The following is a 25,497-nucleotide window of genomic DNA, read 5'->3' as shown; positions in this document are numbered from 1 at the left end:
CAACTCCCAAGGGGCCTTTTGGCAAGAAACAACAGATCAAAGAGCTTAGAAATCTGTTACAGAAAGTAAGCTACAGATCACAGTGTTGAGAAAATCACTTAATCACTTAAATCACTTCACTATTAAATTCTTAAATGTGGGAGACTGACTGAGTCCTGGGTTTTTATGTTCAGGATATCATATAAAGAAAATACTGAAATAGGAAGACAGAATGTGGAAAAACTCTGCGCATGTTCATGTAACTTTTCATAGTGCTATCAGTCTGTGAATTGTTCCACATAGTGCTGGTGGCAATCCACAGGCAGAACAGGGGGAGGTGACAGGTTTGAGAGAGATCTGAGGAGGAATGTGATAGTTTCAGCTTCAACATCTGCTTCTACATACTGTATAACAGCTCAGAACAACAGTGACAGTCAGAAGCTGACACAGGTAGCCTGATGCTTTACTCAGGCCTAAGATGAGACATGAAATCAAAAGTCTTAAACAAGTTCTGGCTCCAATAAATCCCACAGTCAGTTGCAACACACAGACGGTATGATCACAATTTGGTGTAAACAGAATAAAATCATGAATATGTTGTTGCTGAACGGGCCAGCCTTTCATTATATGCAATAAAATCTGCTAAGGAGACAGATCGGAGTCTAGGTGACAGTTGTTATATATGCAGCTGGCATTTTCCTCCAATTATCCGCTCCTGCTGAGAAAAAGCTCTTGGTCTCTCTCCACGTCTGTTTCTCACATAATCAGACAAACTGGTGTTAAAACAGATCAGTGGGGATTTGTCATGTTAGTTTCCAAAGAAGGGGATTTCAACACTAATACACATAACTGGTCTATAATCTGTATGGGTGTGAAAGGGAACGCACACGCGCACACACACGCACACACACACAATACTGATGAAATAATCTTTTAATGACTGTACCTTTAGTGTTTTTCCATGGTAGAAAGGTGAATGGTGGTTAATGGAGACTCTGTGTGTCCCAGCTCTCTCATTAACCTTCATCTCTCTGTCCTGTCAATTAGCAGACTGAGCTGCACTGCCTCACTGTGCCACCGCAGCATAATAATTGATGACAGAAATGCACCACTCTCCGCCTCTAGAGGTGTGAAGTAAATGAGTACATTTACTCATCTGCCGCACCTGAGCACAGTTTTTAGGCACCTGTGTTTGTGTGTTTTCAGATTTGATTTTTTTTTGATACTCAGGCTGCAGATCGAAATTTCACATTAAATATCTAAGGAAGCTCTCGAAATATTTGTGTTATTGGTATAAAACTTCTCATGTCTCCAGAAATTTTAAAGCTACATGTAGAAATATTTCCATTAACGACTGATCTGTCAGTTATTTTCTCTTCTTTCTTCATTTATTGTTTAATTATTCAGACTCTAAATACTGTTGTAATGTCAAATAATGGCCTCATGATTCTTCTGGGCCCAGAGCGTCGTCTTTAAAAATCCAAACAAACTAAACTTCTGCCAGTGATAATGCTCTATTAATTAACTGACTCAGCATAGTTTCAGCACACACACACACAATCCTTTTTGGGAACTGTGAGAAACAGCCGTGTTTCAGCTCAGTGATTTTACTTTAGACAACAGATTTAAAGCATTTTCTCAGAACAGGAAAAACGAAGAAAGGAGTGTTATTATATGCAAATCAGGTGCATGACTACAGCAAACCAGTGTGTGTGTGTGTGTGTGTGCGTGTGTGTGTGTGTGTGTGTGTGTGTGTGTGTGTGTGTGTGTGTGTGTGAGTGTGAGCTCGACCACATGTACGTACCCATCAGGAAGATGACCTTTGGTTTCCTCTGTTCTGTACTATAACCTGTCAGAGGAGAGAAAATCAGAGTTTAACATGCAGAGCCGATCAGCACACAAGGAGACACACACACACACACACACACACACACACACACACACACACACACACACACACACACACACACTTTTCACATATTACTCGGATGCACCGATACATAATGTCCCATAGGTGCTCAACTGGATTTAGGTCAGGGGAAGGTGAGGGCCAGTCAATGGCATCAACGCCTTAGTCATCCAGGAGCTGCCTCCACACTCTGGCCACATGAGGCCGGGCGTTGTCCTGCTCCAGGAGGAACCCAGGGCCACTGCACCAGCGTAAGGTCTGACAGTCGCTCTGAGGATTTCAACCTAGTACCTAACAGCAGTCAGGGCACCGCTGGCTGTGACATATGCCTCCCCAGACCATCACTGACCCACCGCCAACCGGTCATGCTGGATGATGTTACAGCCAGCGTAACGTTCACCGCGGCGTCTCCAGACTCTTTCACACCTGTCACATGTGCTCATCGTGAAGAGAATGGGACGCCAATGGTGGACCTGCCAATCCTGGTGTTCTCTGGCGAATGCCAATCAAGCTGCATGGTGCTGGGCTGTGAGCACAGGTCCCAACTAAAGGATGTGGGGCCCTCATGCCTCCCTCGTGGAGTCTGTTACTGACAGTTTGGTCAGAAACATGTACACCAGGAGCCTGCTGGAGGTCATGTTGTAGGGCTCTGGCAGTGCTCCTCCGCACACAAAGGAGCAGGTACCGGTCCTGCTGCTGGGTTGATGCCCTTCCCTGGCCCTGTCCAGCTCTCCTCGTGTAACGGGCGTCTCCTGGTTTCTCCTCCATGCTCTTTAGACTGTGCTGGGAGACACAGCAAACCTTCCTGCGACTGCACGTATGGATGTGCCATCCTGGAGGAGCTGGACTACCTGTGCGACCTGATTGGGGCTGCAGGTACCGCCTCATGCTACCAGTAGTGACAAAGACACTAGCAAAACACAAACCTAGAGAGGACTCAGTCAGGAAGGATCAGGAGAGAGCAACTGTCTGTGGCCACCACATGTGAAACCATTCCCTTTCTGGGGTTTGTCTTTCTTTTGCCTCTCCATTGCACCTGTTGTCACTTTCATTTGCATCAGAGCAGGTGAAACTAATTCACAATCACTTGTTGCTTCCTAAATGGACAGATTGATATCCATGACGTTTAACTGACTTGGTGTCATACTGTGATGATTAAGTGTTCCCTTAATTTTCTTGAGCAGTGTACATTCACTGATACCGATTAACACATAAACATACAGTAGTCACTTTCAATCTAATGAATTAAGACTGCAAGACTGGTTAATGTGCCTCTGCAGCTAAAAGGAGCAGAACTGATGTGAACAATTTCAATTCATGAAGGAAATAAAACAAATTATTATAAAAGATTAGTGAACAACATATGATGATGATTATGATGAACATATGTACTGTTTAATGATGGAAGCTTTTCAGTTCCAGTTTCAATGAAAATTAAATTAGTCTCAAATATCAACATTAGTTGACATATAACTATATAACTATAATCAAACGTGCTTTGCTTTTCTTTGTCATAAACGATTTTAAACTGAATATTTTTGAATATGAATAAATATAATATCTTTTGGACCCTTCATTGACTAAAAAGAAGTAATCTGAGTACATCTTGGGAAACTATATTGGGCACCACTCTCACCGCACCGCATTATTTTCTGACATTTTATAGAGAAACAGTCGATTAATCTATAATCAAAATGATTGTTATCTGCAGCTCCATTATGTACTAATACCTCCTGTATTTACTAGTTCTCCTTTTGTTAACTCACACACATATTAAGCATCTCTTTAGTATAATATCTAATTATTTATTGGCAGATGTATATGCTAAAATCTAAACATCAGTTTTTTAAATGAATGTTATCCTGCAGGCGAACTTGCAGTTTTAACTTGCATTGCTTACCACAAAAGGTTAAGCCAATAACTGTCAGTTTCTCCTTCTAATTTACATTTAGATTAAATTTCCTGCTGTAAACACTCGCTCAGATAGATATTTCCATGAAAACTCATAGGAAGTGTTTTTCCAGCTGTGGCAGCAATTTGTTTAGGAGAAACAGAGACTATATCACAGAATAAATACAGTCTGAACGATATGAACGATGTACTAATCTCCATAGACGCACACGGACATGTGGCATCTTTTTTTTAATACTCACAGTATACTACATCATTTTAGCAAATACATTTGTCTTCATTGATTATTTGATTAAATTAGCTTTATGAAGACAGTGTATCCACTTTAAAGATAACGTGTATAATATAAATTATTATTATTATTATTATTATTACACTATGACATTTAATGCCAAGGGTTACCTTAACATAATAATGATAACAGCAGTGTTAGCAATAATTATACCACCAATACATTAATAATGTTTATTCATTTATTCATTTAGTCCAGAGGGGGAAAATTACCCAAAGATGGTCAAAGGGTGAAGGCTTGAGCCACGTGTGTCTGTGCTGATCTTCAGTGTAAGAAAAGTAAAGTGCTTAATTATTTCTACAGAAACAATTAGATAATTAATATCTTATTCGACTGACAGAAGAAAAGGGGCACCTGTTCTGATAATCAGTTGTTTAAGTAAAAATTGTTGCTTTTCTCTGTTTTACATTATTGTCAAATGAAAATTTGAGGACATCACCTTGTTCTCTGACAGGTTGTAATGGCCATTTTTCAGCATCTTTTGACATTTAACCAACTAATGCTTGATTGATTAATCAAAAACATAATCGATAATGAGAATAATCGTTGGTCGCAGCTCTAAACAGTAATTACACAACATGTGGAGCAGTGGAAGCCAATCAAAGGTCACCGGTGACCACACCTGACATCAGAGTTGAACTCGGACCAGTGAGGAGGAGAGCACGCCGTTCTTCTCTGTATTCATGTTTTATCCAATTCTGCTGGCCTACATGTCGACTAAACACAGAGTTTGGTCTCCTTTAATCAGACAGGTGTCCTCCTCCTCCTCCTCCTCCTCCTCCTCCTCCTCCTCTATGTCCTCTGCAGTTAGCTGACGAGATAAACATCAGGTCCAACTGATGACAGTGAAGCTACAGACGAGTCCTCCTCCCCCTCCATTACACAATCAATAATGTTGATGCACAGACATTCTGATGAAAACACGCACACATGCACACATGCACACATGCACATAGGCAGGCAGCAGGGAGAAACTCATTCAGGCATCTGGTGAATAACAGCTACATGACACGTGGCATTTACTCAGATGAAACTGTGTGTGTGTGTGTGAGATGAAATGCTGAATGGAGTGGGCTGCTAGTTTATGAAAGAAGGCATAAGAAAGGATAAATGTGTGACTGCTTATAAAAGCTTTGTTGATGAGATAAGGTGTGTGTGTGTTACAGAAGAAAGATGGAGAGTGTTTGATTTTCTCGTCTTTTGACTGTACAATCGATAAAAATCATTATTTCATCAACTCACTGTCTGCAGCTCCTTCAGCGTACCCAATTTCTTCCTCCTCTTCAACCTGGAAAGACACGAGAGACTCACATGAACAACCAACGATTCTCTTTAATACCAATTAATTTGCCAAATATTTAGCTCGGATTTGCGTATTTCCTCAGGCCAGTCAAGTGCTACCACACCAACTGGGAAACGGACCAGTTTCACAAAGATAGACTATGACTTAGATCTAATGAACAGTCAGACTTCAGACAGACATCTCCATTCATCCACTGCTCAAAGCTGTCTAGTTCTTGTCTCACTACATGGACTAATTCACCATGATTTCTGGTTAAGTTGAGTTTCTGGTTCTGGGTCCAGAAAGCCCGTTTGATAATCCATCCATGTACAGACTAGTCTAAATTTTAAAATATCTTTGTGAAACCAGACCTTGGCCTTGCGCATGGGGGCATCGTCATGTTGAAGAGCCTTACTCAGACTGTTGACACAAAGTTGGAAGGACGCTGTCTTTTAAAACATAATTGTATTCGGTAGCATTATAACCAGAAGAATGGGGCGTCCACATATTTTTCGGCGATATAGCATTGTGAAAATGAAACAAAGGAAATCGAAATAGAAACACAAAGAAAAAGAGAGTCACAGTATTTGGCAAAAGAGCGTAGGAAAAACAAAGACCAAGACAGAGAGGAAGAGAGAAAAGAAGATGAAAGAGTGTTTGAGAAAGAGAGAATAAGTGCTGAGTAAACCCTCAGTCTCCCTGGAGCAAACACATGGTCTGAGTCTGGAGGCAGACTGAAACTCCCAGCAGCCTCGTTCATTGAAAGATGATTACATTTACAAACACGTCACAGTCAAACTGGGGCAGAAAAATCGGCAGAGAGACGTTTTCCTCTTAGTTTAATCTGTTTCCAGAGAAAATCTGATTCATTTGATTCAAGAACACATAAACTAAATTCAGATATTTGAGACCATTTCCAAAAATAATCCCCAAAGTCTCAGTGCTGCAGGTTTCCATGGTTATCCCCCTCAGCTTCGGCCATCTGCATCATCCTGGCACAAATGACCTTCTAATGACCGGAGTTGTAGCATTAAAAAATAATAATTTTTTTATGATCTAAATGTCTGGTCACAGCAGAAACGGACAAATGTGTGAAGCCTCATCTTTGTGAAGTATGTGTGTGCACAGAGGAGGATAATATTCAGAGCCCCAAGAGAGACATTCACCCTTATCATCTTTTAATATAAGCATTGTTTTGTAATAAATTTACAGAAAATTTCCTGAATTGAGATTTGATCCCTTACATTATTTAAAGCTGCTATAATCAATATTTTCATATTAAGTGGATTAAACAATTACATGTATTGTGCAAGGTTTTGCTTGTAGTGTGGAGTTATCACCTGAATCTGCAGTTTTCTTCAGCTCTATGTATCAGTTATTAATATTTTAGCTCAAACTTGAATTGATTGATTTTTTTGGCCACTTGGGGGCAGTGCAAAAAGCTGTAAACACAACATATCATCACTTAATAAAGTTGATGTGGTGAATGAAGCAGTTGTTTATTTACACATCCAGCAGATACAGAGCAAGTCGCTAACTCTCTCTGTCGTAGCAGGTAAAAAACCAAAACAATGAGATGAAAGAAGCTAAAAAATCTCGATAGAACTAAGGGGAACTGCAGAGTTGTGTGTTGATTATTTGAGGGTTCGACACCTTTCACATCACATATTTGACACATTTGTTAATATAAAAATATTGATCAGTGCTGGTTTAACTTATTCCCTATAATTAATCATTTGCACCCTTAAATGTCCCATATTGTATAAAGTGAGATGTCTGTGCCTTCTTTGATTATAAAGCAGGTCTAGGTTCTATATTAATACTGTGAAAGTATCAAAGCCTCAGTCCACAGAGAAACGCACACATCCTGTATTCAGACACTGAGCCTTAAAACCAGCCGTCAGGACTTCTGGAACTTTGTGATGTCACAACAAAGCAGTCACCACCCTCATCCATGCCCCAAGCCCCGCCCACCTGGACCCACCCTCCAACCTTGCAGGATTTGGTTTCTCTGAGTGTTTACTGAAACCTGCTATGTTTTTATTCAAATCACTCAGAAAACAGTCAGCCAATCAGAAGAGAGGCTCAGAGCCTCCTCTCTTCTGACTGGCTCACCGACCTGTTGTCATCCTGTATCATCAAAGATAATATGGAAAAACAATCTGTCATCTCATTACATAACAGTGCCTAAGGGATGTTAATCATAACGGCCAAATCCCAAATTACAATACATACCGTGCTTGTATTTGAGTATCACAATAAAACTGTATTACTGTAAATACAACAGCTCCATATCATGAAGGAAAATGAAATGAAGGTGATAACTTACTATTACTAATTTGACAGAATGCATTAAACAAATTAACGATACAGGTCACTGAATGAAGTCAGCAAAACTAATTATTGTACAGAATGGATGATTTAATAATTTGAATGAATGATGTGTAAATTAATTTGATCAATCAATTTACGCCTAATGGACTCTGTAGTCAAGTGCTGTCTCATTTCTGTTCGAAAAATGACGAGGCAAAGAGAGTTTCAAATTAAAATGTTAATGGATCTTTTAAATGGCAAACACCAGTTTATGGGAGTAGAGAGGGAATATTAAGAGCACAGATTAGGGTTTCCATTTTTTGAGTCTCTCACCGGGATGTAAAACTTGAATGTTGCTGCATCACCCAACACAGCTTGCAACATTATGATGTTTGTTGGCAGCAACTATTCAAATTGTGCAACATGTTTTCAAAAATCTAACTAGGCATCTATTATCTCTACAGGCAGGTCTGAGGCAAACAGCTATCGGAGCAGAGACCAAACAATAGGCTGCATTATGCACTTCATCAGGAATGTGTGAAAACTGAGCATCCGACTTCACATTTGAGAGAGAAACATCTAATGTGCACATAAATATAGCGTGAAATGTAATTTAACTGAATTGTTTTTATATTTCTCAAAGCCACAAAGTATTATGTACACATCAAAACATTATATCAGGTGCTCTGGCAACAACAATATCATGAAAAAGATGTCCGCCCACTGAGGAGGTGGACTACACGACAAAAGTGAGTACACCCCTGCAATATCACAAAAATGATTGAAGATTGTGTGATCTGACAGTGTTCAGTATTGGATCTTATGTATTATTAAAAACAAAGAGGTTGAATAGACTGCATTGAAAATACAGGCCCCAAAGTACAACATCAATGCACTTAAAGTGATTAAACCTAATTTACAATTACGGCCAATTGCATGAACGAGGTGATAAAATAACCTGTGAACACCACAGCTTCCTCAGTGTTGGCCTGGGTTGTGTCTAATACCCTTTTTACACCAAAATGAGCAGGTATAAACGTGGGTAAACCTGCTAATCAAAGCCGGTTTTCCACTGCAAGGAGTGATGTCATCACATGCACTTACAGAGCACACACGCAGACGCAGGGGAGAAGGACTGAGCCGCTAGCCGCCGTGCAAACTGCTAAACTGTCACGTCTCATCTCTTGAGCCTCCGTGTGAGACGATTCGAACAGTGATTGTGTGTTTTTTAAAACTTATTTCAGGGCTGCAGCTCACTCTGTCATCCTGGAGCGCAGTGTAGCCACAGTGTTTGTGGTTGAACAGCACCGTGCTGGGCAGGTGACAGGTGTGTCTACAGTGTCTGTGCTCTGGAAGATGTCACAGCAGGAAAAGGGGTGAAAATCAGCCGGTTCACCCTGGTGTTGTTAACGTCAATGTCGACTGGAGCTGGAGCCATTAAATACCCGCATCTACTGCAGAGTCATTTGACCCGGGTGTGAATGCCAATTGTACCCTTTTCAATTGCCACAAAAGCCCCAATGTTAGTAGGTCTTAGCGGGTTTTTTGACCAGTGGAAAAGGGGCTTAATGCAACATGGCTCCACATGGTGAGGAGAAACCAGATTGTGAGACTTCATAAAGATGGGAAAGGGTACAAGAGCCTAAGTTTGCTACTGAGCGTAAGCTGAAGCAGCAGCAGCAGCGGTGAGGAAGAGGAGAACAGGAAGAGCCTGAATAACAGAAGGTGCAGTCGCTGTCATTGCATAAATAGCAGATTACACAGTTGTTTTTCAGCCTTGCTTTGAAAAAGACATGTTTGCTTCTGACTTGGCACAGGGATTATGTGTATAAGTTGGTGTTTCAGTGACTGATCAGACGGTGCAAAAGACATTTTTTTGGAGTGAGCCTCCACCGGTGACGTCCGTGGCAACCGTTTCTCACAAAAGCATGAATAAACTTTGCCAAAGAACGTGAAAAGACGCCCGATGAATGATGGCAGCAACACATTCTTCTGTCAGATGAAACCAAAATAAAATTTTTTTGGATCAGCTGCGGTTCAGCATGTTTTTGTGTGCAGCCAGCCAGGACTACCACAGTGACTGCATAGCACCGACCATGAATCATGGAGGTGGGAGTGTGCTGATATGGAGCTGCATAAGTGCAAAAGGTGTAGGGCAGATGACATTTATAGATGGCATTATGAATGCAAATTTGTATTCCCAAATACTGAATGAAAAGATGACTCCCACTCTCAAGAAGCTTGACAAGAGAGGAATTTTCCAACATGACAGTGATCGCAAACACAGAGTTTTTAAAGAAGAAAAAAGTGAAAACTATGACTAAGTATGTCTCCTGACTTGAATCCAGTGTATTTTAAAGCAAAAGATCAAGCAACAAATCCCCTCCAGCAAACAGCAGCTGAAAAGAATCATCCGTGACGAACGGCGGAACATCTCTCCACAGATATGCGTAAGACTCCATGCCCAGGAGCATTGAATCTGTCATCAGAAATAAAGGCAGACATACAAAATGTTGAAAAATTTAATTATTGAATCTCACTGCTGAAGGGTTCTGAAGGGTTTACTCACTTTTGTTGCAGTTTGTTTGTTTGTTTGTTTGTTTGTTTCTTTGTTTCTCAAATTAAATGACTTCATTGTCCTTGGGCCTTGGGTTAAAAACAAATAGACGGACAATAACTTAACTTTTTAATGATATTGACCAGGATTGGCAACATAGTGACACAGCTTTAGGATGCCAATGTCAGTCTGTCGGTCGCCTTTTTGGTCAGTCATCCACCATTTTAGTCCAGAATGAAATATCTCAACAACTATTGGATGGTCTGCCATGAAATTTTCTATGGATATTCAGAGTCTCCAGAGGATACATTTGAATGACTTTTGTTGCTCCCTGACTTTTCCTATAGCGTCACCAGCAGGTTCACATTTTTGCTTCTTATTGAAACATCTCTACAGCTATCGGCTGGACTGCTGCTGTGAAATTTGATTCACACATTCATGGTCCCCAGAGAAAGCAATGTAATAACTTTAAAAAACCTGTGCTTTAAATCTAGTGCCATTCTCTGGTCAAAGGTTCACGGTATCAAACACAAGTTAAAAAGCCGTCATATTCAGTAGTGCTAACATGCTAAATGAACACAGTGACCTTGGTAAACATTTTGTCTGCTAAACATCAGCATGTTAACATTGTTCACTATGAGCCTTTATCACAAGTATGGTTGTAGACTCTATTATTCACTGTCAGCGTCATTCACAGTTTAACTTAACAAGAAAGTGGGAAAAAACTAACAAACACTCAGTAACATAATGCAGAAGCTGATGATAAATCCAGTCAGTGAGATCCAGCTGACTGTCATCATCTGCAGACTGATGAGGAAGAAAAGAGAGAGGAAGCCGAAGAAAAATGATCTCCCGTGACATTTTCATTTGTCGCCAGCTCTTAACTCACAGTATTCTGATAATGGCTGTGTTTCTGTCTGGGTCAATGTGGAGCTGCAGTTATACACAATAGGAGAACGGTAGAGGAGCAGAACAAAGTGAAGCGGAGCTCTGTTAGAGTTAAATGCCGTCAGTGTGGGGGAGGGCTGGGTGCCAACAGAGAGCCTTGGCATGTGGGTACACCAACTGGTGTGATGACTCAGAGAGAAACACATCACTAGCACACATTGCTTACACGTGATGGAGACACACACACACACACACACACACACACACACACACACACACACACACACACACACACACACACACACACAAATAAGACTGTTTTTCTTCATTCCTGGGAAGTTGATACTGTATACTGGTGATGAACACATGAACAGTCATAAACACACACTCCTACACAAACATCCCAAAACAACACCTAAAGTCTCCATCCATGTTCGCAGCTCAGTGATGCTGTAATGCTCATTTAACACCAAGGAATGAAACTGCTGATGGATGCTGGGGAGACAACTTTGCTTTTCTTACATCTTTATCACTTCATCACTAAGGGAGTCTCTTGCAATATGGATAAACTCTTCTGGGTGTATGAATATTTTATAACTCAGCTGAACACTGTAGATGATGAAATGTTTCCAATTTTTTTTCCCTGCAAATTAACTGTAGTGGCAGCTCTCTGGGCTTGTGTTTACACGCAGATGCGCTTTAAGCATAATGCTAACATCAGCGTGCTAACATACTGATAACATGCAGATATTTAGCATTTAGATATTTTGCTGATAGTTAGTGAGCTAATATGTTATTTAGCACTTAATGCTGCGTTCACGTCATATTGATTTGGAGATATTGCACCACTGCTGGCAGTTACATCAAAATAAAACCCACATTAACCCTAGTACAATCCATTCAGATCATTTTTATAACACTAATTTAAGCTCTTAATCTGGTGCGAGTACGAGCAGTGGGAGCTGGCTAGCTGTGGGGTTAACCACCTCAGAATAATCAGGTGTGAATGGATGTTTTTTTCCTGTTCTTCCCATTGTGCTGCAGCTTAAACACAAAGTACACCTGAAGCTGATGGAAATGTAATTAGTTTTGCAGGTATTTAGTCCTAAATGAAAGGATTTGGTGGTAAATGAAAAAAGCTATTACAGTACAATTAATTCATGAATATGTGTAGCAAATTTCACGGCAATCCATCCAACATTCATGATATTTCACAAAAAAAAAACAAAACAACACAAATATCAACCTTGTGGTGGCGATAGAGATAAGACCAAAAGATCGCCACATTCGTGATCATGAACATGAATGTTCGTCCCAAATTTCATGGCAATCCATTCAACAGATTCTGAGATATTTCAGTCTGAACTGAAGCGATGAAGTGATTCACCAACCAACAGACTGATATTGCTGTTAAATAACCAGATGTATTTCACTAATCCAGTGAACTACCTGGTAAATCAAGGCACTTCATCACATTAATGCAGCACTCCAGTTACCTAATACTGCACCAGTCCAGCTCTTTAAAATGCAGCATTGTCCGCAGTGGTTTATTACAATCAGAGATACAACAGAGATAGCTGCTGTACCTTCTCAGTAGTAACAGAACGGCTAAATCTCTACTGACTGACGAATCTGTAATGTCACAGTACAGACTGCTATATTGGCAAACCCTTAAAAACCACTCACCAAATTCTGAGGTATGTTGTTGTATACAGGGGGAAATAATGTTAGTAGGAAGGTCGGGGGGGTTGCCAAAATTAAAACGGTTCACTGTGAGGGAAACATTAATTTGCTCAGTAAATGTCACGTCTGCTAGCCCATTGGACTTTCAGGTATAATGTCTAAAAAAAGTTTGTAAGATAGTGATCAAAATCATCATGAATCATCATTTGCTTGGAATAAATATCAGAGGGAAAACTCACTGGATTTTAGTCATTAGTTTTCAAGGTTTCACATGATCAAGTACATTTTTGGAGTCAAGCGATCAACAGTCATTGGGATCAATACTTGTTAATGTTTGAATCCCGGTCCATCCAGATTGTTGTGTAGATTGAGGCGCATTATTGAAACGCTGGACTAACACCCTCATGTCTACAGCACGGCCTCTCGCGTGACGCTGTTAGCAGCAGCACGAGGTGTCGCTCAGTCCGCATTTCACAAGAATGATTCCTTCGCATGTTCGTCCGGGTGAGTCACCTGTGTGATCTTATCAAATGAGCTGTGGCTGCTGCCCCCGACTCATTAAACATCAGGACCACGGTGCGGAACTGTCATGTCTCTCTCTTGTGGGCTGAAGAGCCCTCGTCATCATCATCATCAGCACACAGAAAGCAGCACAAAGCAGCAGTATGATTGAAGCTTGTTTGAACTAATCGTGTAATTGGCTTTTTCGTTTACTGAGGTAGAGTTCAGATTTAGACGGTTTTTAACTTCCTCAATTAGAAAGTAGTTTTTATTGAGGCTTTTTGCCAAATACTCCCCTTCCAGCAGAGCTTGGGAGCAACGTGAAGATGAAAGCAATTACAAGAAATAATGTATTTAGTCGTAATGTGAGTAAATCGTTCATCAAGTGAACAGTGACACATGGATTCAGTCTCCCAATGCTATGGTCAAGGTTTGGTTAGGTTTAGGAAAAAGACGTTGAAATAAAGTTGAAATAAGTACTTAAAGATTAGAGGGCCTTTGTCGTCAAATGAAGTCAAAATGGAAATGAACAACAGTCTCCCATGTTAAAGTCCAATGTTTTGTCGACCTGCGAATGCAGACTTTGCGTCACCTGACGTCCTCCTTTGCTCCTGTCATATACTCACTACGGCCACTAGAGGGGTCTGTCACTTGAATGTAAACAAAAGGGGTGGGATACTGGAATACATTGTATTGCTTCGTCTCGTGATACACTGGCACTAAATATCTATATTTTTATTAAAACACACAGGAGCTCTAAACAGATTTCCTTGCTAGAGAGGCGTCAACATCTACAGCTGACAGTGACGTGGATTCAACTACAGTTGCCGTACTCCATAAAGGAGCAAACTACAAAGATTTCAAAGCCACAAAGAAGAAAAGTGAGTCAGAAACACGAGCTATGTCAGCTGTAGATCTCATGCTCTCATCAGGATCACACTGGAGGTGGTGGAAAGTAAGAAATAATTGGAGAAAAATGTCCATGAGATTTGACACCAGAGCCCCAAAATAGCCGCTCTGCCCTTCTGTCTCCCTCCTCTGCCACCTTCTGTGGATCAGCACGCTAACAAAGTACAGCTCCGTCTCATATCTGAGGCCACAAATATGGAATGACAAGGTTGCACAGCGTCTTTGTTCCACTTCACAGAAAAGATAGTCACAGCTCGCCACGGGAAGAGCTGCACGGGGACGTCTTCAGTGAGCCGGCTGCCCCTTTCTGTTTGCACTCCCTCCATACTCGAGCTGCTCTGTGGTTTCCTCTACAAGGATTACCTCCGCGTCCTATCAACACACCAGGCTTTACCCTCAGTCTTAATGTGTCTGAATGTGTCTGAATAGTGAGGAGTAGGTGACCTCGGTCAATACTTATGGATTGGCCTCAATTAAAGTTCATTTTTTAACCGGGCATGACTAAGGGTGTTTTATTAGGAAATCACAGTCGGCCATGAGGCGCAGGAGACACCCACCAGGATGTCGGCCGCCAGGTAACAAAGCACCCGACTGTTTGTGAACAGGGCTGGTGAAGGTCAAACAATGTCCTCTCTGTAAACAGTCACACATGGACAAAACATATCAATGTTAAAATGAAGTATGAAGTATGAAGGTGATGAAGGTGCTTTGACAAGTTGAGTAGACCTACTCTGCAGCATTTATTCCACATTGTTCTTAGGGCTGTCACAACATCAGGTTTCACAACACGATCATGACCAAAAGAATTCACAATAACTATATTATCGCAATATCTATAGAAAAAAAATGCTCTTAGTCAAATTTATCTTAAACTTTGTTTATTGTGTGTTTATTGTCTCTTGTTTGGTGAATGAATTAGACTCAAATATGACTTTAGGGAGATGGAGAGAGTCTGTAACCAACATTAACAGTTAGGCCAAGGCCAAACAACTGCCATTTCAATATTATCATATGTGTATTATGAATAAAATGTCAACATTTTACTTTTTACATATCACAGTTATCATCAATATTGGTATATCGCGGCACCTTTAACTGTGTTACTAGGCTAGTTTTGGCTGATATTATGTGCTGATCTTCCATTTCCCTGCCACAAGATGTGATAATGCACCAACCCAATTTACTGGATTGGACTCAGTGCCTCAGACATATGTATTTGACTAAACAATCTTTTGTTATGATTGTGTTCTGGAGCCTTTGTTTATATCACATGATCTGTCATGCAATTATATATGGCTCAACAGTTGAGATTTAAAGTTCGTTCTTGACCTTTTAAACAGTAGCTGTTCGGAAGTATTGTCCAGATATGGAAGAAACCTGCAATAACTGATTGTTTTGCCACCTGGGGGCAGCAGAAACTAGTTGCGAACACAACATTGACATATCGTCACCTTTTGAAGTTGATATTTCGACCTTGTTAGCAAACATATGCTTATTTACTCAGCAGTTACAGAGAGGCATCGTTCATTCATTGGAGTTGTGTATTTGGTCTCTACCAATTTTGGTTGATAAAAAAAGTTCTAAAATTTCTAAATGTTTTAGATAAATATAATTGCATTTTTCATACAAGTTATGCACTTTCAATTCTTTTTAAATTGAAAAAGAACTGGTTGACATCAGTATTTAGTTTCAGCTGATACCCTACCATGTAGATGTCAAACTCTGCAATCAAGAGAAAAGTGGAATCCATCCATTTGAAAGAGACAGGAATGGTGCGGTTCAAACAAGAAGACATTAAACAACAGGAGACGTGTGGTAGCCCATGTAGCAGGTGCTTCCCTCAAAAAGTATCGTAGAATGTTTGTTGTTTCAAATCTCTAATCCTGTCCCATGTCACCCTTTTAGATAAACTCCACACATGTGCATGAGTACAACTGTAAAAACAGAGTAAATGAAGTATGTAGATATATTATTGAGAAGGATAAAGAGAGAAGGAGGAAAAATGATAGCAAATGTTACGGGGGAGGGCTATTTACGCAACTACCAGTGAATTACTGCCAAGCAAAATATCCAAACTTCTCCACTGCTGGGCAGCCAACAGTAAACAGATTCAGTTATCATGAGCAGCTCCCAAGTGTGAATTCAGTGCACTGTATAAATGAAGAGGTGTGCTGCTGACGGAGTGTTTATGCCCTGATATCAGACTGGTTGGAACATTGAAAAAAACAATAAAGAGCCTCCATCAGGCAGCAACACTCCCGAGACAAGAAGTAGAGAAGAAAAGCAGAAGCAGAAGGAGGAAGAGAGAGAAGAGCAATTTGTTTCTAGACTCTCGGAGGATGGAAAATGAGACAGAGGTCAGGGTTTTGCTTCGCTGCAGCGCCAGGATTGTGCGGAGGAATGATGCTCGTCTGCATCCTTCGCCTGAGAGTTCTGAATCTCTGGGCATGTGTCTGGCTGAATCATCCGGCCTTTGAAACGAGTTCACCATTTGCCATTTTTGAAAAGGTAATTTGCAGATTGTCACTTATGTTTTGCAACGACAAAGAAGGGACAGAAATGGAGAGAGAGAGAGCGCAGGACGTGGACTTCATGGGTTTTTTGCTCGTTAGTGATGATTGAAAATTTGATTTCTGTAATGGGATAAAAATGTCACCATGAAAGGACAATAAGATTGTTATTAAGTTACTGCTGATGACAAATCTGGAATAAGATTGTTATGAAGATGATTGAGGACAACATTAAGATATGCATCGCAAAAACAAACACAATCCATCAGACTGGAACACTTTCCATATTTATTCTAATGTTCTTGAAAGCCTCCCGAATAGCTCAGTAAGTGAACACTGAATTCACACTGATGAGCCAAAACATTATGACCATTCACAGGTGAAACAAATAACATTGATTACCTTGTAATTGTGGTGCATATCAAGGTCTGAGATATACACTGAACAAAAATATACACACTAGAAGCTCCCATTTCTTATGAGTTGAAATCAAAGATTTTTTCCTACCACACACAAAAGGCCTCTCTCTGTCTCTCAAATCTTCTTCACGAATGTGTTTAAATCCGTGTTGGTGAGAATTTCTCCTCTGCCGAGATAACCTGTCCTCCTCACAGGTGTGACATATCAAGGCGCTGATTACACAGCATGATTACTGCACAGGTGCAGGTGTGCCGTGGGCTGGTCACAGTAAGAAGCTGCCTTAAAAACAACCTACTGACAGTGGTCCAAGGAGGAACGGTGGTCCTAACTGGCGAGCCATGAAACGTCTATCCTGTCTAGTTAGAACCAATAGAAAGCTACTGTTTTGCAAGTTGAAAAGAATTTTAATGAGGGTTATATGTGCTCCCAAATCCGGGAGTGACCCTCCACACTCAACAGGTAATAATGAATGGTACTCTTACCTCATCGTACTTGCAAGCAGCATCTGCCAGACTGCTGGTTTCACCCAGTAGACTGAGGTCCAGCTCACTGGGGCCTGAACACAGAAAATACACCACAATCATCAAACTTGACTCAGTTAGGTTTAGAGGAATTGGTCAACATTTTGGGTGATACTCTTATTTGGTTACATAGATGTGAAGATGAATGTGTCTCGTGTGTGTGTGTGTGTGTGTGTGTGTGTGTGTGTGTGTGTGTGTGTAAAGTGTGGAGCTAGAGACCAGAGGTGATTAGCCTCCTAGTTGGACCCTGTCCTGCATGTTATGTTTATATATATATATATATATTACAAAATAATTTCCCCAGTGACCTGGCAGGATCATTTTCAGAGGCATTGGGTTTTTTTTATGAATGACTGAAGCACTACATTTATAAACTACACCAGAGTCAGTGGTAGGTGGTCGGGTGGATGTGTGTGCCTCTGTCATGGTTCGGAAAGGACTGCGGTTTTCATTCAATGTAAATAAACACGTTCTCTCACTGTGAACCTTTTCTGTATCAAATCAGACCGTCTTTCTCCAACCTTAACAAAGTGCTGCCGGTGCCTCAACGTAACCATATAAAAGTTTAATAAGGCTGTAGTCACTGCAAGTGGATGTTGACCTGCATGATCAGACACATCGGCAGAAAAGAAATTAAATTTCACTGAAGTATTCACTATCAACACGTTTGTGACCTGCCAAATGTCAATTAACTACATATCCTCTTTATTTTTAATAGAAAATGTCACAGTTATATTTCCTTCAAAACGTTGCGTATAGACATAATTTCTAGGACACAGGGGTTGCCTTGTTGCCTGGCAATGATGGCAAGACTCCAGGAAGCCGCTGGGCTCGGCTGTTGTTTGTCAAGAAACATTTACAGCACGTATTCACCCTGTAAGACCTCAAACTGTTGTTTCTAAATTACATTCTTACATTTGTGTAACAATAGTCTTATTTTTTAATTCGTTGCAAATGAGAATGTATTTCCTAATATGTTTAATTATTTCTCACATGAGAAGCAGCAAATCCTAATTTTTAAGAGGCTGGAATAATTTTTAAAATTTGACTGAATTTTTTTCAACAGTCACATTTCATGTCTGGAAAATGTCATTAGAAATATAGAAAAGGGAAAACATAAGAAATCTTGGATCCGTTTCTGAGCTGACGGCTATAAAAAAAGTCATTTTGGTACTGTTAGCTGTCAAGGCCAGTAGTATATAGATTAATGTATGAAGATGAATACTTGTATATATGTATATTGCATGATCTCTTTGCATTACATAGGAGTTAATTTTATCCCTGCACCATGTGCACCACAACGGCACGGAAAGCGACATCTAATTTCCAGATGTAGACACACCGCTGCACATCTGCACTTTGATTTCCAGTCTAAGTGACACAATGCAAAGCATATCATAACAGAATATCTACAAATCAAGATTCTAAGATTTTAACACAGAAATCCCTGAACCTGAAGTGAACCTGAACTTCCTCCTGTCAGAAAGCAGCTGAGGGGTGATGCTGTGATAAATTCTAACACATTGCATCTTCATCCTTTTTCCTCAGTGGAAATGGGTCGTGAATAACACTTCCCCCTGGCAGATCTTTCTTTCCTGCATGCCACAGCCTCCTGATTAGTGAACTGGGTTAGATTCTGTGAGGATGCAGCTTCAAACATTCAGGCAGATTCCAGAGAGACAGCAGCTGTGAGTTCCTTCGATGCATTTTTTAAAAAAAAAGAAAAGAAACTCAGAATCCACCACATTTACAGAGAAAAACGGCGAACAAAAACGACCCAGTGTACTCTCTACAGTCACAACTTAAAAAGTCAGCAGCACGTCAGAGTGCATCTCGTCTTTGGAGAGCGAGGGGGGCGAGGTATGACAGCGTGGAGTTTTTCTGTGTAGCTTTTGAGGCCAGTGATGTCAGGTGGCCGAGGCTGCGTTCATCAGCAGCGCTTCACTTTGGTCCGCACGTGCGGCTGCGATGATCACGGCCCGGGGATGGACCAGGCTGGGGGAGAGAGAGGCAGCAGTGGGAGAAATGTGGCAGATGGACCTGAAGGCAATTTCTCTCAAAGAGTTTGCCGTAACAACTGCCAATCTATTTTTAAATTTCACTTGATCTTTTTTGTTTCCTGCAGCTTCTCCTTTTACTTTTTCTTTGCGTTGTAAAGACATCGCCTGATCGCCGAGAGTTTCACAGAGCAAAAATAGACCTTTTAGTGGTCTTTTCAAATTGCACTCCGCTCAGTATGTTGTTCTTTTTATTCCTGTGTGGAACACCTATTGGGAGGCTCCATTATGGATAATAATGTGAAAGAACATCTAGAAAAATGCTCTTTAATGCATCTCAAAGTGCAGCTACATATAGTAAGTGGACTGTCGATGAGGAGCTCTCTCAGCCAACTATGGGCTATATGAGAAAAAGATCAATCTGTGAAGTTCCTCAATTCTACAAGGGTAATATATTATCTTAAGAACTATATAATGATGGTTCAGTAGAAATCAGTGAACATTAAGAGGGTTCAGTGGCTTTTCACAGGAGGTAAGTGATGATTTCTCAGTTAATGAAAGCCTGAATGTTTCTCGTTTGTTCAAGGATCTATTTTTGAGATTCTGTCGCTCAAGTGGTGTAAGTGCAGAGGTTTTTTTTTTATTATTTAAAAAAAAATTTTTTTATCACCTTTGTCTGTTTGGTATTTTGGGTGTTTTGTCATGAAGCAGACTGCTCTCAAGTGTGAGGAGAGGAGCTGCAGAAGTGTGTCAGGTAGCTGTCAAGTATAGCACAAGCCAATTTTGATGTCAAAGACGTGCGAACGTGAGCTTCACTCCTATTATGTGCTTGACCTTCATCGCTGGATATTTGGATTCTAGATGGAAATCTTTCTTGATGGATGATTTGAGGCTCAATTTCACTTGAATATAAATCCTTCAAGCAAAAGATTGAGTTTCGTGTTATAGTAACGCCACCCGAAGAATGTCTCTACATGTCCACCATGAACTTCCTCTGGATCCTCACTTATTGTAACTGATTATATCATGGGGCAGCAGCTCTCCTCGCTCCTCCTCTCCTCCAAACACCTTTTTCTCCTCCTGAACTATTTTCGAGGTGCTATATGTTCTCTCTTTGTGATTCAGCACCTCCTGACACAAACCTGGGTTTCCTCCTGAGTGAATCTGTTGTGGAGAATCTGCTCTGCAGACTGTTCCCTTCATCACAACATCACCAAAGCAGTTTGCCTTCGCTTTTGCAGAGAAGGAGAACAGGCAATTTGACTGATCGCCTTCATCAAATGCCTTAATGACAGCCAAGATGGCTGAAAACGCTTGGTGAACAAAGCATGGTGTATTGGAGAAAGAGTTACCTGACATATGGGCCACTGTTAGCTTATTGCAGATATAGGTATCTGTGTATTTGTTTGACAAACAAGTAACAAGAATTGCAAGTCACCATTACATCGCTCGTCTACCAGAGAATGAGAATGAGTGTTAATTACTGAGCTTTAGTCGTACTGACAGAGGATAATTGTTTCCCCTTGTTTCAAGCAGGTTCTAAATGTGTTGGTCTCTACAGCTGTTAAATAAAACCTCTCCTTGTGCCTTGGAAATAAGTGAAGTTATACCAGAAAGTCTTACCATGCTATGCTAAGAGAAGCTGCTGGCTGTAGCCTTATGTTTGACTGGCATTATGAGAGGGTATCGATCTTTTTCTCCATCAGAAAATGATTAAGAATATTTCCCAAAATGTGACACTGTTCCTTTAATAGCCAAATTTGGGGGAACTATGGCAAAAATGTTTGTTTATGTTATGCGTTTGTGGAAAAAAAAAGGAATATGAAATTATATATAATGATCAGGTTTGTCTCCCTTATTGATCAGATATCAGTCATGGGACTGTATAAAAACAGATCTACAAAGGAAAAAACATTCAGGATTCCTTTTCCTCAAAAGAAAAAAAAGAAGTGTTGTACCAAAATGTGCTACAGTTAAAGCAGAGGACACTCTGCGGCGAGTCTGCCTTTACACTTCAAAAGATGTGGGGTTTCTGTGCTGTGTGGCCACATTTACAAGTTACACTTCATCATCCAGAAAAGTAATGGCTGCATTGCAACCGAAACAGGCATATTTTGCCAGCTGAGTTGTGTGCCAGCGGTAATATTTCTTCCTTTCACTAAACCCTTTTATGATCTATATCACTTATGAAATCCCTGCGGACGTTGACTGATCGTATGTTTTCAACAGACGTGTGTGTGGCTGTGTCAGTCAGACCTTGACTGAAGGCGAGGAACACTCAGATCTGTCTGGGACATTTTTAAAAATGGTAAATGATCAGGTTTTACATTATACAAACTGGTCGTCTCTGTCACGCCATCTGAGGATCAAAGACTCATTCTAACCTTGTTGATTCTGTTTTTCTCACAAAGCGTGGCTAACCCTGCTTCACTGGTTGCTATGCCAACTCTTGTGGTAACCAGGGAGCTGGTGGGTGATGTTTTTGGTTTTCACTTGTTCTCTCTTCTTGTGTGTGTGGACTGTTTTGGAGAAGCCCTTCATCACTGCACACATGCACTGGTAAAGGGAATAAATCCTCTTGGTGCTCTTCATGGTGTCTGTAGGTGTTCTGATGCTGGACTCAGAGCTGCTGATTGCATCATGTTTCATCATTATTTGGCCCATAGCCACTGTAACGAATGCCCTCTACTACATTGAATGTATGTGCAAACACACATGTTGCAACATTATGATTTTTTACTTGTTATGATGTCTTAACAAAACCTCTCTTCTGGGAACATTAAATTTGATCCAGTGCTGGCTGCCTATCGTAGCCGTGGAACATACACTACCTTTTGCACAGCGGTGGAAGTATTCAGATCTTTCACTTAAGTAAAAGTAGCAACACCACAGTGCAGAAATACTTGTACAAACAAAAAGGTCTCGCATTTAAAATTTTACTAAAGTCAAAGTACAAAAGTATTTGCATCAAAATATCTTGATTGTAAATGTCTTTTCCTAACCTACAATAATCTGATTATTTTATATATTATTAATCTGAATATGCAAAGTTACCAAATAAATGTAGCGCAGTAAAAAGTACGTTTGCCTCTGAATTATTGGGGTGTAGAAGTATAACGTGTCATAAAATGGAAATACTCTTTAATAACTATTTGCAGTACTACAAAATAAACAGCAGTGTTTACAGATGACAGTCATATACAACTGCACTTACACTGGATAATATTACAGCCTGAATTAGTCGTGTCATCAACATAATGAGAAACACATCTGCAAATTGTTTACTGTCAGTGTTTTTCTGTTTAACTTCCAACAGCAGGGCTTCAACTCATGATTATTTTCATTATTAACTAATCTGTTTTCTCAATTAATTGATATTATTTATCAATAAAATGCCTATTAAAATTTCTAACAGGGTGTCAAGGTGACATCTTCAAACTGCTTGTTATGTATGACCAACAGTTCAAAACCGAAACATATTCAGTTTATTGTCACACACGACAAAGAAAAGCATAAAATCTGCACATTTACACAGTTATTTGATTATCAAAAACCTATAATCAATCCACTAATTGTTGAAGCTCCAACTTACAACTTTGCCTGGAAACTGTTGGAAGCTGTTTTTTAAAAAAATGTGTTTTGCCTTAAAATGTCTCTTGAAGGGTCTGTTACTGTTTTATAAAATAAGAGTTCATCTCACCGGCTGCAGGCTCTTTGGAGGGAAACAGCTTGTTGTCCAAAGTCATGCTGATGTCGCAGAAGACCTCCTCCTCATCTCGGTCAGCATCCAACTGAAAGGAATAGAGAAAAAACATTTTAACATGATCCTCCATCCATTTCTTTAAGTACACGAAACTCAGACATCTCATCCAAACTTTTGATTTCATGCACAAATGTAATATATGTACATATATTGAATTTCCATGTATGATATATATGTACATATAAAATCAAAAACATACGCATAAAAATTATAAATGAAACCTATGTTATATACTGACATATATGTCTAGCCCATACAAATATGTATGTTTATGTATGTATGCTTATATTGTATATATATGTAAATACGTATCCATCACAAAGGCTGTCCATATATCTTGATATTATACACAGTGGGGGTCCACTTTCCCAGAATGTGGATGCGTCTATGCTTTTTTCCCTGGGAAATCTGAGTAATATCTTTAAAAAGGTGATATAGTTTGCAGACAAACGCTACACAAAAGTCATGACCTTAACCCACAAGATCAGAAGTAAAACGGACATGCTCGGTCGGAGTTAAGCTGCTGTGACATCCAGAATGAGACTCATTATAAGATCAAACATAAGAAATGAGCTCAGGCCCTGGAAGCTACACACTTGGGTTATTTTGTATTCAACACACAGCAGAAGCTTTAATAACACTTTAATTAGCCTCTCCCTCTGTCAGTTGGTCTCCGTTAGATTATTCGGCGGTCGGCTGCCTCCCTTCGCACGTACAGTATTGGCAAATTGGCCATGAAGAATCTGCTTTGTGAATGAAGTAGAAGCAGACTCCTCCTCCCTGATCTGCTCTGTGTCGTCCTTCTGTTCTCATGTGTGCACGCAAAAACGGCTAAAAGTAAACAGACTGGGTGTAATTGTTCTCAGTTTCAGGTGTGTGATTCTCAGCAGTAAGCTAAATAAATAAACGAACGGATGTCAGCGGTGCGAGTGGAGGTCAAACAAATGTAAGATAAGGATAACCCACAACATGAACTTCCTCCTGGGGTTTCCATGGAAACAACCTAAAAAAAAGAGGCCGGTCCCCCGGGCCCTCGAGAGCCGTGCGAGTACACCTGCAGAAAAGCAGTGAACGGGATCAAACTGAGGATTCCCTGGGGAGTGTGGCATTCAAAAAACCCATCAGGGTACTCAGGGTACTCACATCTCACCGTCACATCTCACCGTCACATCTCACCATGTCTGGCATCAAGAGCAGAAAAAGTGTCTGTAGTGTCTTTCTAACCTAAATGTGTTCCTAGTCCAACAGAGAGGCTCTGTGAAGGCCATTTATTCTTACAGGACGCTGCACGAGAGAGTGTCATTTTTCAAGGACGGATGGGAAAGCTCTACCTTCGTCTGAATGACTCAATGTCAGTTCAGTATCCTCAATATCAACTTCCCTCGCAGCAAAGTTCATGCGTCTGCTAATAATCATGACTAATGCTGTATCCACACTAAGCCCAGCTAAATCTGAAGACGCTGTGTCCACACTAGAAAATAAGGTTTTAAATCTCATTTTTTCACAAAATGGCAAACAACAAAATAAACATCAACATTAGTGAAATGTAATCTATAGAAGGCAGAGCTGAAATAACTGTGTGGGGATGTTCACAGAGAGGTAGAGGCAATAGAAAGTTGTCTTCATATACAGCTTGCACCCGGATCTGATCAGGCTTACGTCATCATTTTGCAAAAGCTAACTTTTCCTCATCCACGCTAAAACGGGAGCATTTTAAAGCACCACTGTGCAGGATTTAGTGGCGTGTTGTGGTGAGTGTAAAAATGAGAGAAGCCCTCTGTAGAGCCAGTGTTTGGTTTGTCTATTCTTGGCTACTGTAGAAACATGGTGATCCAACATGGCGGGCTCAGTGGAAGAGGAAACACTCGCTCTTTCTAAGCTAGCGAAAACACAAGGATTCTTAGTTTCAGGCGACTATACACCAAGCGGCAACTTCCGAGGCAGAAAAATGAAGCCAACACAGCCAACACTTCTTCGAATGGCTGCTTAAGCGAGTCAATCCCCATAGACTCCCATGTTAAAATGTCCAAATTTACAGCAGAAATAAACATGTTTACAGCCT

The 25,497-nt window shown here is 40.4% G+C and overlaps 1 protein-coding gene across 1 annotated transcript in view; it reads right to left on the bottom strand.

Annotated features, from left to right (window-relative positions):
• Positions 1 to 25,497, bottom strand: part of ak5 (adenylate kinase 5) — a 75,815-nt gene that overhangs the window by 19,935 nt on the left and 30,383 nt on the right. The window contains exons 7-10 of the mRNA XM_056392050.1: positions 23,373 to 23,463; positions 17,637 to 17,710; positions 5,334 to 5,379; positions 1,784 to 1,828 (exon numbers count right to left, since the gene is read on the bottom strand). Of these exons, the coding sequence (XP_056248025.1) occupies positions 1,784 to 1,828; positions 5,334 to 5,379; positions 17,637 to 17,710; positions 23,373 to 23,463 (256 nt within the window). The remainder of the gene's footprint in view (positions 1 to 1,783; positions 1,829 to 5,333; positions 5,380 to 17,636; positions 17,711 to 23,372; positions 23,464 to 25,497) is intronic.

The sequence above is a fragment of the Seriola aureovittata genome, chromosome 12, assembly GCF_021018895.1.
Source record: "Seriola aureovittata isolate HTS-2021-v1 ecotype China chromosome 12, ASM2101889v1, whole genome shotgun sequence".
In the NCBI taxonomy this organism is placed as follows: Eukaryota; Metazoa; Chordata; class Actinopteri; order Carangiformes; family Carangidae; genus Seriola; species Seriola aureovittata.
This window is presented reverse-complemented; position numbering and strand designations above follow the sequence as displayed.